The 15,241-nt window shown below is 54.6% G+C and overlaps 1 protein-coding gene across 1 annotated transcript in view; it reads right to left on the bottom strand.

Moving 5' to 3' along the window:
* Positions 1–6,650: 6,650 nt before the first annotated feature.
* XRCC4 (X-ray repair cross complementing 4) overlaps positions 6,651–15,241 on the bottom strand; it is a 52,004-nt gene continuing 43,413 nt past the window's right edge. Inside the window, exons 11-12 of the mRNA XM_078592473.1 lie at positions 8,115–8,266; positions 6,651–6,842 (exon numbers count right to left, since the gene is read on the bottom strand). Coding sequence (XP_078448599.1) covers positions 8,131–8,266 — 136 coding nt within the window. The 3' untranslated portion in view covers positions 6,651–6,842; positions 8,115–8,130. The remainder of the gene's footprint in view (positions 6,843–8,114; positions 8,267–15,241) is intronic.

Below are 15,241 nucleotides of genomic sequence, written 5' to 3'. Positions count from 1 at the left end.
CAACACCACGCCCGGTCGCCTTTGTCTCCCCAGTGACGTTGTTTACACACCGCACCAGGTACTCGTTTGAGGCTGAGTCGACCTAGGGGAGGCCCAGGACCGGTTCAGATAATCGTCGCTGGTGTTGGCCGTGAGCGGGAATCGAACCCGGGTAGCCGGGTTCATAGCGCAGCGCAGCGTTAACCGCGACACTATCGCACAGACGCGCACACATGTACACACACGTACTCTCACACACACACGTACGCACATACACACACGTACGCACACACACACACGTACTCTCACACACACGTCGACACACACGTACGCACACACACGTGCACACGCTGGCACACAGAGATACACACACATACACGTACACATACACGCACACACACGTACACATGCACACGTACACACACGTACTCACACACACGCGGGCGCGACCACCTCCCGAGCCTTCTGCCACGACGAGCCCTTTGAACCGGCCCAACGGAGGAGCACGTGGTTCTCGTCAGATGAGACGGGGCCAAAATAATTAAGGTGAACAAAACACGCGCCAAAGCGTGCGCGCCGTACGTGCCCGCCGTACATGCCCGCCTTACGTGCCCACTTACGCGCGCGTACGTGCGAGAGTGAGTCAGTCCGCTCGGCTGGCTGGTTGGTTAGTCACAGCCCTTGGCCTGAGTACGCTGTGATCCCACGCACACACGCGCGCGCACGCGCCACGCCACATGAGTCAATTGAGAACTTGATCTAAATTGGAAAGAATCGCGGGATAATACCGGCGAGTTATGCGTGAGCGTTTGACTTTGTTCTAGGTCAAACCGCCCCCCCCCACTCCCGACCTCTGATTTGTATTCGTATTCCACTAGGGTTTAGAAATCTCTCTTCACATTCATCAGTTTAATTCTCTTTTTTTTGCAGTTGAGAGTTGTGAATCATCAACAGCAGCAGTAGCCATGGTTTAGACACTGCTCTATGCAGTCCTCCCCAAGTCCTCTTCATCCCCTCACGGTGTCACGATGCAGCGTTCCACCTCGCTGACCTCATCGCTCCATCTCCCCTCTTTGTTGATCTCCTCCTTTGGCTGCCATTCCGTCATCAGGCTCCACCATCGGCTACCCATCCCTTGCAGTGATTGTGTCCTTCCAAAGGCCACGGTTACCTTTCTCAAGTCAATTTCGATGTCCCCCTAACGAGTGTTTTGTCATCTGATGCAAGACTTCTTCCTGTCACTCATCATCATCGATGATGAGAAGGGTTATGACGGCAGTGTTAGTGACGAAAGTGTGGGGAAAATAATCTGGATCGGATGAATTTTCAAGGCACTTCATGCACACGTGTAAATGCAGAGGGGTTGGTGGATAATGCTACGATCATATTTTGCTCGAGACATCCACCTCACCACCTATAAGGGGCCAGTGAGAAAGCAGTACAGCAAGCAGGTTGTCCACTAACCAGTTTGTGATGTCAGTGGTGTACTCCCCTAGTGTGTGTGGGGGGTTTCGCTGGTTTATCACCGCACATACTATAAAGTGTACAGCCAAAACGTATCCAAACATTGCGAGGAGGTCCCCCCCAATCACCCACCAATATGCAGTCGATGAGAAGGGCCATTGTTAAGGCTGTGTTACTGACGACAGCGTTACGTTTTTGTTGTTCACACTTGTGCACTGCTGCCAATGGAGCAGCAGCATCAAACTAGTTGTACAGGATGACCCAAAGGTCAGGCCACATACCGGGTTATTTCATTTAATTTTAACTGGCATTGCAATATTTGTACTTGTTTGCGCTTTATTTTAATATTGTATCTAATATCATTATATAATATCTCTTATCAATATCTATTTTTCTTCTTCCTGTAGGGGGCCTCCTCAAGTCCGTCGTTTTTGCCAAACCCGACCAAGAACCCCGAATGAAAAGAGAAAACAAAACACGGTTGATGACCGTTCCGACTGACACGAGTTATCTTTACAAAAAAAAACAATCCTTAATGTATTAAAAAAGATAATTCATGCATTAATGTAAATCGGTTGGAACAAGCCTTAAAATAAACGAGTTAACCCCATGTTAGTTGTTGGAATAAATATAACCCTGTGTGTCCTGACCTTTGGCCCACCTTGTACAGCCTGTATATTGAACTTCCTTCGCCCATCGTATACGTAGCCGACCGTGCTAATCGGAGGCGCGGGGAAAGGACAACAATCTATGGGTCTCTGTGTGAGTCTGTGTGTGTGTTGACCTTCCTTCGCACGGCGTACTTTGCCAACCGTGTTAAGAAACGAGTTTTCAACCGAGATTTTAAAGTGCATTGCTCCAGCGGCTTCCTAATATCGGAAGTACACGCAGGGCATGTGGGAAGGTGCACCACCTAGTGTAGATAACGGGCAATTAAAGGGTAATGAGAAGTCGTTCTACGAAGGCATCTTCCAGAAGATGATCTCAGATACAAGGTCGTTGGAACGTGCGAGGCCGATTCAAGTGACCCGTGGGGTAGTTTAGTTATTTTGATGACGTCCACTGAACAGATGGAGCGACGACACTTCCGGCAGCGACAATTCCAGGACATTTATTGATCTCATCACGTCATTCTGATTACACAATTAGGATACGACGATAACAGTCATCATCAGCAGCCATGATCTCCCCATAAGTCCTCCGCAAGCCGTCGCCAACCCCTCACGGTCAAGCCTCGATGCAACGCTCCATATCCAGCCGCTGCACCGCGGGAACCGATCTCGTGGTGGTTCCATCTCCTTGGTGAAGGACAGTCTCCGGCGTGGTGATTCCCTCCGCTGTGACAGAGGTCGTGTCGCGTAACGGCGGGGAGGGGGGGGGAGAGCAGCAGGTGTGGGGCAGCAGCGGTGGTGGTGGTGGGAAAACTTTGCTAATTTATTGGGTTTGTAAGAAATGGCGCTCGGCACCGCAACCCAAGTTCGGGCAGCCCCCCCCCCCAACGGCCCCCTCCCGCCGCAGCCCCCCAACCCCCAGCCTCACAGAGCACTTGGCCACGAAGTCCAGCAGCAGCAGCGGCAGCAGCGGCGGCGAGCATCGCACACCTTTCCTCCTCCCCCGGCTCCTTCTCCAACCACCGCCACCACCTCCTGCAGCCGCAGCCGCACACCCCCCGGATCCAACCCCAGCGGGCCGGCCTAACAACGGTGCTCTTTGTCCACCTCATTACCACTTACTGGAACAACATTCAAAACGCACTTTTTCTCTCTCCCTGCCGTGGCCCGGTTCCCCCCCTCCCCGCCCTGCCCAGACAGGCGCGTTCGCGAGAGCAGGGCGCACAAAGCGAAACTGAGTAGCGTGGATCGCGCAGTCACCGAACCCACAGTGACGCACGGTACACACGCGAACAATGTTGCATCGCTCAAAGCCAACGCCGGTGAGGATTATCTGAACCGGTCCTGGGCCTCCCCTAGGTCGACTTAGCCTCAAATTGAGTACCTGGTGCGGTGTGTCGTAAACATCGCCACGAGGGAGACAAAGGCAGCCAGGCGTGGTGTTGGCCACCCACCTCCTCGTGTGCCGTGCCGGCCTTCATAGGTGCTTGTTTCAACAGTCTGTTAAGGCTATACGGAGGATCTTTGTGTATGAGAGAGCTGCCTACCGAATAGCGCACACAGTACGCACAGTACACGCACAATGCACGCACAGTACACACACAGTATGCACGCAGGACACAGAACACACACACAATGGTTGTCCCACGTCCGACCGCATAGCCGCATGAGTGAATTCAAACCGTATGTCGCGAACCTTTGGAGGGGCGGGGGGGGAAGTAGGTGAGTTGCATATACAGCGTGAAATCGCACAAACCGAATCCGCATAAAGCGAGGGAAACCTGTACGGAACTTTTAATAGGATAGGTTGTCGTGTTTTTTTGGTTTTAGGTCGACGCGATAATCGGATCAATTTTCTTCCCCGACGGAAATCACGCGCGAAACTCTGCGATACGTTCCGTCGTCCGATGATGAGAACACAGGGAAGGTGAATTTGTTGAGCTTCATGAGGCTCGTGGGAGCAAGTGCTGTTTGCGAGCACCTATTAATAAACATTTGCTGTGCTCACACACCATGGGTCTCCCTTGTAAAATAGGCGGGCAACTGCCTAAACGGAATCATACGTGTGACAAATCACGGTGGCTAGGAGATGTTAACTACCTCGCCTGGTATGCAGGAGGTCGTGGGTTCGTCTCTCTCTCTCTCATCATCACGGTGGCTAGGAGATGTTAACTACCTCGCCTGGTATGCAGGAGGTCGTGGGTTCGTCTCTCTCTCTCATCATCACGGTGGCTAGGAGATGTTAACTACCTCGCCTGGTATGCAGGAGGTCGTGGGTTCGTCTCTCTCTCTCATCATCACGGTGGCTAGATGTTAACTACCTCGCCTGGTATGCAGGAGGTCGTGGGTTCGATCCCGACTCTGACCCCTGTGTATTTGGAGTTTGCATGTTCTCTCGGTTTTTCCCTCCACATTTAGAAACATGCGTGTAAGAGTATCTAGCTGCTAAATACATTTCCACGTCATAAGCATACTTCTCGTTAAGCTATCATATTGTGACCAGGCCGCTTCTGACAAAAGCTATAGGGCTCAGTGGGCCTTACCTGGTAAAATAAAAAATAGTTTTAGTTTAGCTTAAGTCCGGCATGGCATACGCGTCAGCGGTTTTGGCCAGCAGTGTCGTAACGAAGTGTCAATTCACCGACTGGTTTCAATTCTGAAAGCTCACGATAACGACGCACTGCATTGCGCGTGTAAGAATCGAGGATTTTCTATTTGTACATGTTGTATTGCGCGATGGGGGTCCATGGGGGAGCCCTGTTGTCACGAGAGGCTGCTACCACTCACCACGATGTAAAAAAACAACAACAATCAACATCGCGACGGATGATTCCTGACCATGATTAATCGCGAGCGTGAGCGGCACGTCAATTGTTGCACCTCTACAAGTGGGCCAGTAATACGGCCAGCAACCTTTGTCTTCCTGGGGCTGATGTTCCCATAATACACCAGCTATGGCGGTTTGGGCTCAGTTCACCTCGGCAATGTCCAGGTCTTGTTCACATACCAACTATTAGCAGCTCGCTCACACCAACAGCAATGTACGGCAGGCGACGGATGACACCGCTGCGAAAGAGACGTTAACCTCGCCACGTGAAGAAAACACGTCAGTTGTGGCCATACCGCCGAAGAAGAAACACGAAAACCGCGCGTCTAATGTCGCGAGAAAGGCAGAGAAATAATTCCGTCTCAGTGTGCGAAATTAGCGGCTTGGTCAAAACTGTTGTGTCAACCCTGGCTCATTAACGTCACGCAGAATGGGCCACGGCCGCCAGTGCTGTGCGACGAACCGTCTCGCGTAGAAGTGAAAGAGACGCACACGCGGGTACGCGCCAGCAGGCCAAGGCAACGGCGATGCCAGGGGAGCCACGATGCCAGCGAGCCGCTCGCATTTTAAAAGCCCCTCTCAGTCTGCACGTTCGGCGTGCAGACAAAGGCAATGAGCCCAGTTGGCAGGGCACATGGATCGCCTCTGCCTGTCATTGCGACGCCAGCAATAAGGAAGATTAGCCACGGTGACCTCTGAACTCCTCCACCTCCCCCCTCCCCCCTCCCCTGGGGACACGTGGGGAGCGGCGGTCTGGCGTGCCCTGCCAGCGCAAGTGGAGCGGCACCGCTGCTCAGCGGGGCACGCAGACGCTCAGCCTAGCCAGGTTTGGAGCTGCCCTCGCGTCTACCTCGCGTCTCATCGGTCGGTCGACCTCACCCCTCTCCTATGTCGACCTCACCCCTCTCACCCATCGACATTGAACCAACTTCTCCTGGAGAAAAGCAAAAACCGCAAAGTAATAATCACAATAACCGTCAGCGAGACCGCGCTCAGACAAACACTGGCTCCTCTCCATCAAGAACAATTTAGTGGGAGGGCAGGTTAAGAACACGTTATTGCTTGCTGACAGATGAACTTTGCCAATTCATTCACCGCGTGCAGTCGGCCGTGCGCGCGCGTGCGTACGTGCGTGTACGCGCGCGTGTACGTGCGCGTGTGCATAAAACGTGGCGCTCCACCAATAAAACCGTACGGCGGTGTTGCCAGATCGCACGGCTCACGGGAGGGCTACGTTGCCCCGGCTTGGACCTCCGGCGGAGAACCGAGACGACGTTCCATCAATCACACGCACGCTCCCGCACGCCCGCATGCACGCACCCTCGCACACACACACGCACGCTCGTTCATTCACGCGCACGCTCCCGCACGCACGCACCCTCGCACACACACACGCACGCTCGTTCGTTCACGCGCACACTTTCCGCACGCACGCACACTCGCACACACGCACCCTCGTTCGTTCACACAAACACACAGAGAGGTTGATCCGGTCGGCCGACGGGAAACAAAACGTCGCTCGCCCGCTGGCCGTGCGGCAAGGCCGAAGGCAGCGTGCGCTCTACCGACCCCCCCCCCCCCGACCGCCACCCACGGGCACCATTTGGTACGCGAACCCGGAGAAGGGAGCCTTCGGCGGGGGAGACATGAAGAGGCGGTAGGCGGTGTGGGTGGGGAGACATATAAAGGGACAACCTCATTCAGACACCCGTGCCAAGAACCCCAGTCAGACCCCCCACAAGGGTGCCCCCCCCCGCCCGCCCGCCACCCTTCGTGTCTTCTCCCGTCGCCGTAGCCCTCAGCCGGCTACCTGCCGGCGACGATGGCGATGGACGGGCGCTGGCGCGCGCTCCCGAGGGCCGCCGTCACCCGAGCGGCTGAACACCCGCGCCGCCGCCCAACACTCCTCTTGGGGGGCTGCGGAGAGACGTGGGCGCACACGTGGGGGGAGCTGGAGGGGGCTGGGGGAGCGTAGGGGAGGGACGCCGGGGGAGGGGCACATGGTCACAGCGGAGGCAGAAGACAAACGATTCACACACGGAGTTCGCTGGTGGCCGTGCCTGACAGAAACATGACTCACGACAAAACATATTCTCTTCATATGTAAACATGCCAAACTGCACCCGCGGGAGTGCACGTAAAGTATGTAACTGTGGATACCAATGTTTAATCGTTGAATTGCAGACGTGTGATTCTGACGCTGATTGAAGGGCTTCGTTGTTGGTCACGGTGGGCGGGGCGGAGTGGGGGATTTTTTTGACCATACTTCACCATCATGGTTCTGAGCGGGTTGGTGAAGGGAGAGCCCCAGGACCTGTTCAGGCAGCAGCTGTCGATGATGTTAGCCGTGTCCGGGTGTCAAACTCGGGTCGCCAGGTCGGTGGCGCAGTGCGTGAACCACTGCGCCACCCCTCCTCACCCCCCGAGAGTTACATTCACGTACGTGGAGGGGAGTTGGGCTAACGATCGTGGCAGCCAAAGGAGAAAACGGTGTGTGGGGGGAGTCCTTCATCCAGCAGTGGATAGCTCATTGGCGATGGTCATTAGATAGGCGAGTGGTGGTATAGCGATCATCCCACTGCCTTACGAACCCAGTCGTCAGTGTTGGTAATTTATCGCGGCTTGTGGCATTTGTAGATATACTCAGACGCTAAGTGGACACCTGGCACTATGCGTGAACATCCGCAGCGAGAGGGGGCAGGTGTTGTGCCGACTCCACCACCACCGCCGTCACTGCCACCACCACCACCGCCACCTTGTGCCTCACGCCGGCCTTAATAGGTGCTCGCTAACAGCACCACGGCTCAGCCAGCAGAATTAAATTTACCTTGCGTCTCGCAATCTACGTCGCCCCCCCCCCCCACCCCGCCGGCTGTGCACACCCCTAACAAACCGCTACCCCTCCGACGCGAGGCTCGCAAAGAGGAATGTCGCCGCGCAGCTCGAACGTTACGAGCTCTTTCGTTCGACCCCAAATTCATCATCGCCATCATCGTCGTCGTCATCATCATAATCGTCGTCTGCACCACCGACCCCAAAAAAAGAAAATAAACCAAGCGGGCGCCAATGGTAACTCGCGGCAAAACACCGGCGTGCACACTAATGCACGGAACCCGACACGTCTTAGCGGGGCCGCGCGTTGCTATTACGTGGGCGTTACAGATATGCCAAGCGTTTCCGAGGGCTTGGCTTTTAAGAGGCGAGATTTAAACCTGAAGGCCATCATCGCTCACCGTCGCTCGGGCGCGCCTAGAAGTCATACAGCAGCTCCAAGGTGTCGCCGCTGTTGCCGCCGCCGCCGCCGCCACGTGCGGCCTTCCGGAGGCTCTGGCGGGATGCGGTGGTGGGCTCCGGTTGAGCCGCGCCCCTACGGGTCGGCCTGGACCTACGGGGGGGTCGGAGGGTGGATGGGGAGGGGGGTAGGTTGGAGGGAAAGGGCAGCGGGCGAGTTCAGAAGGACGCGTAAAGAGTCACCGCCCCCACGCCGAGTCGAGTGTGGGAACGCTCGCCGAGAGCGTGTGGCAGCATCCAACCTCGAGCGCCAACCCCTGGCTAGGGGGTCCTCCTGGCAAAGCCCCCCCAATCGAACCCCCTTCCTCGGGGGCCCTCCTGGCAAAGCTCCCCCGAGCGAGCCCCCTTCCGAGAGTTCCCTACTGGAAAAGCCCCGAAAGGGAGCTCCATTCCGAGTGGTCATTTTGAAATTCCACATTCCTATGGTGGGTGCCAGTCTCTACGTAGTATGACTGCTGTTGGCGGGTAACACAGTTAACGCTCCATTCTGGTTGGGTGGCACCATGGTTTAGAAATTGCGACCCACTGTTTGGGAGGTCGCAAAATTATACCCTTGCTAGGGGTCAACTCATGTCTTCATTCCTCCAGCAATAGGCTTGCTTGACCATATTTCACCATGCTGGTCGAGGCGACTGGTGAAGTGGGAGGTGGCGGTTCAGATTTCACTCATCACTGCCGTCAGGAATGGCTGGGAATCAAACTCAGGTTGCCAGGTTCATAAAACGGTACACCAACCAAATACGCCACCGCCACACCCATTACCCGTACACATGAGCTCATTATTTTCCATGCTAAATCACACGTGAATCACTCTCTGACTTACATGCTGCGTATAGCTTTGTAACAACAGAGCAAATCATTCATTTGCCGATTAAAACCAGTGGTACAATCGCACACGCACACACACACACACGGAGCAGCAGATCGGTTCTGTTTCACTTACAACTGAACCCCTCGGGCCCTCTGGAAGTGACGCGCGCAATCGCGCAGCGGATTATTTTTCTAAAATCCACGTTCGCTGTGAGGAACACGCATCGCCGGGTGAGCCCAACACACGCCGCGCGTCGTTTCGGATAAGTCATGTGATCAAGAACGCTCGCTCGCGATTGGCCTCCTCGCTGCCGTGCCCGCCGCGTGCCATATTGCCTGGCGAAAGCGGCTACCGGTGATGTGGCATGCCGGGAACCAATTTTAAGTTAACGGGGTGGGGGGGGGGCAGGGGATAAAGACGAGCTGAGGCCGGCCCATGTGAAGTATCAGACGAGGCACGCGAATACCAACTCACTGAGGGGGCCCAAAGGGCGCCTCGGTGGCAAGATGTTAACGACCTCGCCTGGTATACAGGAGCGCGTGGGTTCAATCCCAACCCCTGACGCCTGTATATTTGAAGTTTGCATGCTCTCTCTCCCCATGCACGCGTGGATTTTTCTCCGGGTACTCCAGTTTTTCCCTCCACATTTAGAATCGACATCACGTGTTAAAGAGTATTTGGCTGATACGGATGTCCACGTGATAAGCCGCTTCGTTGAGCTATTATTTGTGGCCAGGTCACTTCTGATAAAGAGCTACGTAGCTCAATGGGCCTTCCTGGTAAAACAAATAAAAAATACTTTATCGTAGTTTATGTGTCTTGTATGTGCTGCCGCCCACAGCGTAAAAAAATACGTGCAATCGCCCCACGCCTTGCGATGAACCCACGCTGTGCGGGAGACGACGCATGCTACGTTCACTCTCTCGCGGTCTCCCCAACCACGCTACAGCCGGGAGGCGGTGGGGGGGGGCGCTATGTCAGAAGTGCAGAGCTCAGTCTCCGCGAAAATAAACAAGGCCGAGCGGAACAAAGAGGGGGAAAAAGGACGGGCACGACGAGGAGTGAGGGAGAACGGTCGAACAGCGGTGCACAAACTGGATTTCGAGATGACAAAAAAATGCAATAATACAGAAACTAAATTAAAATACAAACGGCGCAGCAGCAGCAGCAGCAGCAACAGCGAAGTGCTGCCAGCGACGGCGGGCGGGCGGGGGTAAGGAGGTAAAAGTTTGTTGACGGAGTTGTCCCTCCCCCGCACCATCGATTAGCACGGTTGGCTACATACGGTGCGAAAGAAGTTCAACGTACGTACGTACAAAATGTTCGGCCGCTGTTGCTGCCGCTGCCGCTGCCAGCGCGCACGTTTGGGGATTTATTCTCGCGCATTGGCTCGCTCGTGCGATAATCTCAACGTGCCAAGTAAACACCACCTCGGAGGCCGCCAGTGAAATTACATCAGCACCCCCCCCGAAGCTCGCGAGCGATGGGTTATTGTTTTTTTCTCTTTCTCGTCGTTGTTCACACACTCGCTCAAGGCCCGTTCCGCGTCCCGCCTGACGCCGGGGGTGCGGGAGCCTGTCTCCGAGCGAGTTGATTCGATTTGCGTTGTCGGGGTCTCTCCCCCAAGCCGAGTTTGCCGCCGCGGCGATGCCGGCGGCTGTTACGGTGCCGGCGGCGGCGGCAGTAGCCGTCCGTCAATATTTAGAAATGAGATCAATTTATATTTTTTTACACCGCAAATAAAACAAATTCAAGTTGGCGTCTAAAGACTGCAACGAAGAGTTTCGCAAGAGGCCCACCATCAGCCAACTAGGAGATGCCACACACTGCGGACCGTACGCAGTGTGAACGGTACACGAGGTGGACCGTACACACTATAATAGATGGTAAACACTATAGAGGGCACACACTGCGGACGGTACGCAGTGTCCCATACTGCCCGGGCGCTGGCAACAAACGCCACCGCTCTCACCCTTGTGCGCCGCGTGTGGGCTTGTGAGCGTGCGTGAGGTTCCATAGAACGAATAATTCGGTGGGGTTTATGAGCACTCGCTGGGGCCTCGCTGTGCCAGCTCCTGCCGTTTGCAACTCCGTGAACAAGACGGGAACTGACCTACCGCTTGGCCACACCACACGTACAAAGACAAAGGTACCCCCCGTGTAGCCTAAACAGACTTTTATGGGGCAAGTGTTGTGCTGTTAGCAAGTGACACCTACGAAGACCGGAACGATAGTCGACGGAGGGGTGGGTGGCTAGCACCGCGCTACAAACCCGGCGACCCGAGTTCGATTCCCGCTCATGGCCACCGACAGTAGTGACGATTATCTGAATCAGTCCCGGGCCTCCCCTAGGTCGACTCAGCCTCACATTGATTACCTGGTGCAGTGTGTAAACATCGCCACTGGGGATTGAGACCACATGTACACATACGCACGCACAGCGGGTTGGCAGGAGATGTGGCTAGGGTTGCCACCTGTACTGGTTGTTTCCCCAGGATCGTCCTCTTTTCGGGACAGCTGCTGCGCCGTGGAAGTCTGCAAGCCTTCCCCGGATGGACTATGAGTGGCGGCTGTTATCAGTTGCATCAAACAATTCACCACACAAGACAATGCATGCACATGCAGTTCTTCCCTCTGGCTGTCTTGCGAGATGTTCTTCTTTGCATGACGAGCGACGGTTTCTTAAACTGCAAAGGTGGCAACACGAGGTGTGGCGGGGGAGGAGGTGGGCGGAGGGGGGCAGAGGAAGGAGGGACCGCCAGGGTGGGCTGGCGGGGGGAGGGGCGGTGCAATGGATCGTGGCGGTGTACGATTGTACAAATTATCGTCGCGTCCGCTACGCATCCTCCACACTTGGCGGTGACGTGCGGCGGGTGCTTTCTTTTTGAAGCCGCCCGGCCGAATCGCAAAAGCCAAACCAAATGGCGCAAGGAATGTGATCGATGTCGGGGGGGGGGGGGGGGATCGTCCCGTGCGGAGGATGAGAGGGCAGGAGCGTGACTCGTGGTCAATACGGGCGGACGATCGCACCGGCCGTGCCGTTAAAACACAATTTGACGTTTTGTTATCGACGCGTCGCACGGGCACCAGGAGTGGGAACAAAAGTTTGAATTTCAGAGAGAATTGGAGTCAAGTTACTTTTTGGCTACAACAGTGGTATCTTTGGAGGCAGCTACCATTACTCTTATTATCATCAGCATCACTGGCTCAGTGTGGGCTTGGGTTCACTTGGGCCAATATTCTCGTTCAAATCGTGCTCTGTCACTTTGTTCTCCCGGATTTTTCTGTTTGCGCATAGTCACTTTAAGATGTTTCTTGTTCATGTTTTTGTTTGTTGCGGTTGCACTCGATTCAAGAGCCGAATGGCTCACAGGGCTATACCAAATAAATGAACTGAACTGAAAATTGAATTTTAAATATAGATTGAAAACTCTTTAGAACAGTTTTTTTTATGTTTAGTTTGTTGACCTTCCCCCGCACCTCCGATAAGGACGGTTGGCTATGTACGGCGCGAAAGAAATTCAACATACATACAAGGTTACTTTTTAAGACCGCTTTGATCAATTACTGATTTGATCAATTACTGCTTGCCAAACACTTTGATCAATTACTGTTTACCAAACACTTTGATCAATTACTGCTTGCCAAAACACTTTGATCAATTACTGCTTGCCAAAACACTTTCTCTGAACAGGCTCAACTTCTCACGGTATAGTATGCCGAATAACCTCAAATTAACGATTGCTTCGTCTCTAGTTTTCACCGTGCTTCACCACCCACGCTGGTGAGTGTGAGTCGGTGACAGCAGGTCGGGGGGCAGGCAGTACCGGTTAGCCACGGCGGGGGAATCGAACTTGGGTCGCCGGGTTCGTAGTGCAGCACAGCGCAGTGCGCCACCGCCCCACCCCACGCATAACCACGACCCCGACCCTCGTTAGAGCAGCGAAAAGCTGGCGCGATGACGCACGGCGTGGCAATTTAACTTTCTGGAGAAAGTAAAATGGTCTACTCGGGCCGGGCCGACAGGGGCCAATGTCGCTCCCTAGGCCACGTCCTCGGCCCCCCCTCTTTCCACTCCCCCCCCACCGATGTGCAATCCAGATGCCGCCACTCCCGATCTCCTCGATCATCTTACTGGCTCCTCGAGCTGCCCCCCGCCCGCCTCCCACCCGCCTCCCACCCATCACCACCCCGTCGCTGCATTATTCATCTCCGCCCGGTCCCGTTGCGCAAATTCACGCCGCCGTGCGTCACGCTGTTCGGTCCGCTCGCTGCGCGTCTCCCATCTCGAGGGGCAAATGCGAGGCAGCGGGGCGAATCGATCTTTTATCCTTAGGCATTGTAACATTTCTGCCAGAGGTAATGCAATAATAGAAGCTTTGCGAATTCGCTAAAGCTTCAGCTGAGTCACTCTTTATTGTTTTGGGGTTAAAAAACAGAAAGGGTCCCCCCCCCCACGCTTGCAATGGTTTGGAAAGAACGAGACTACATTTTGTTGTCCTTCGCCCGCACCTCCGATTAGCATGGTTGGCTACGTACGGTGCGAAAAAAGTTCAACGTACGCACATAATTCGTCGCCTGTACTCGGCCGCACCTCTTCGACACAGACGATTCCGCGGTTCCGAGTCGACGGAAAATGCGAGCCGTGTGATAAGTTGCACGACGGCGAGCGTGAAAGTAAGCGGGCTTGGGCAGGGCAACGTCGCGAGAAGGGATGATGGACGATGACGACGACGACCGTCTAGAACGGTTCACGGAGCGGCAGCCAAGGAACGGAACGCGTTCGAGAGGGCTTCCCCCGAGAAGGCGGAGCGACGATGAGATCAGTTTGAGTGCAGGTACCGGGTGGATTGTTGCATCGTAGGCTTTTGTGAGATGTGGCGGTGGCAGGGCGGTGGCCGCTGATGGGGAGGCCTACATGCAGCAGTGGATTGATCATAGGTGATGATGACGATTATAGTAGTAGCAGAAGTTTTTTGTGATGGAGAGCTCCGAAGGGACACCGCATTTGACATGCTGCTGACAGCACCACTGGAATAAAGTTGGAGAGGAGAAGGGGAAAAAAGGGACAAAGATGTACTGCACAGGTTGTTGGCGATGCCTGCTCATGTATGTCGTATGGAATATATACTATAACTCCTGCAAGCCTCTATGGGCTGCTACACTCATCCACCAAAACAATATGAAGAGAATCAAATCATGGATTGAATCGCGAACCTGAATAGCGACAAGTTCATCGCGTCAGGCGAGTGGGGAAGCATCGAGCCTCTAATCTATGGGACAAGGACTTCATATTTCACTTTGCATGTTCCTTTAAACACACACGCGCACCCCACCACTCATTCTGGACAGCGGCTGACAGACCACAGCTGCATACGTAGAGGACACGGGATGAGGCAGGATTTAGGGGTTGTAGGAGGTTCAGCCAAGGAGAAAAAAAAAACCCAAACCATAAGCTTTTGGGACGCGAGGAAGAAGGGCAGGGAGAGAATCGCGGAGCGAAGCGAAGCCAATTGTCGCCGGACAACACGGACGAACAACCGGAGCACGGCGTGGAGCGACCTCGGTAGGATCCGCGGATTTGTTGGCCTTGCGTCGGACACACACGTGCTGCAGCCTCTCAGTGATCAAAGGCCGCGTGGCCTTGTTTAAAAACGGACATCTGGGCAGTGTCAAAAGGATGGCCGTGCGTGCACGCGCGTGCGCGCATACGCGCGTGCGCACACACACACACACACCACGTGCCCACACTTAGAGCTAATAGGGCAGCACATGGCGCGCGACGGTGAACTTGGAACCCCGGCCCTCATTACGATCATCATTATAAATCACCGCCAAAATGACTGTGGAAGTCGCTCGGCACCTTGAACGCAGAGAGCAGAACGCCGGCCATTTCCCCGAGTGTGATCGGCGAGTCAGTTTCTTGTAGTTTAGCTGTGTACGTGCACGCACGTGCGTGTGTAAGCGTGTAGGTGTGCGTGCATGCACCGTGTTTTTACTGCGCTTGCTGTCTCTTCTGGGGTTTTTTTTTTCTTGTCTCCGAATGAAATGTTTGCCCAGCCTGCTTGCGGTTGAGAGTAGGTGTATTTTCACGTGGTTGAACATAAATATAAATACATTCAGAAACCGATTCTCTAAAATAGTCGCATTTTCAATGATCTGTCGGCGTGCGCCCACCCACCCACGCGTGCGGAGGAGACGTCTCCACTTTTTAATACCGAAGGCATATATTTTTTATAGCGAGCGTCTTTCCCACCC

The sequence above is a fragment of the Lampetra planeri genome, chromosome 3 (genome assembly GCF_965212315.1).
Source record: "Lampetra planeri chromosome 3, kcLamPlan1.2.h2, whole genome shotgun sequence".
Classification (NCBI taxonomy): Eukaryota; Metazoa; Chordata; class Hyperoartia; order Petromyzontiformes; family Petromyzontidae; genus Lampetra; species Lampetra planeri.
This window is presented reverse-complemented; position numbering and strand designations above follow the sequence as displayed.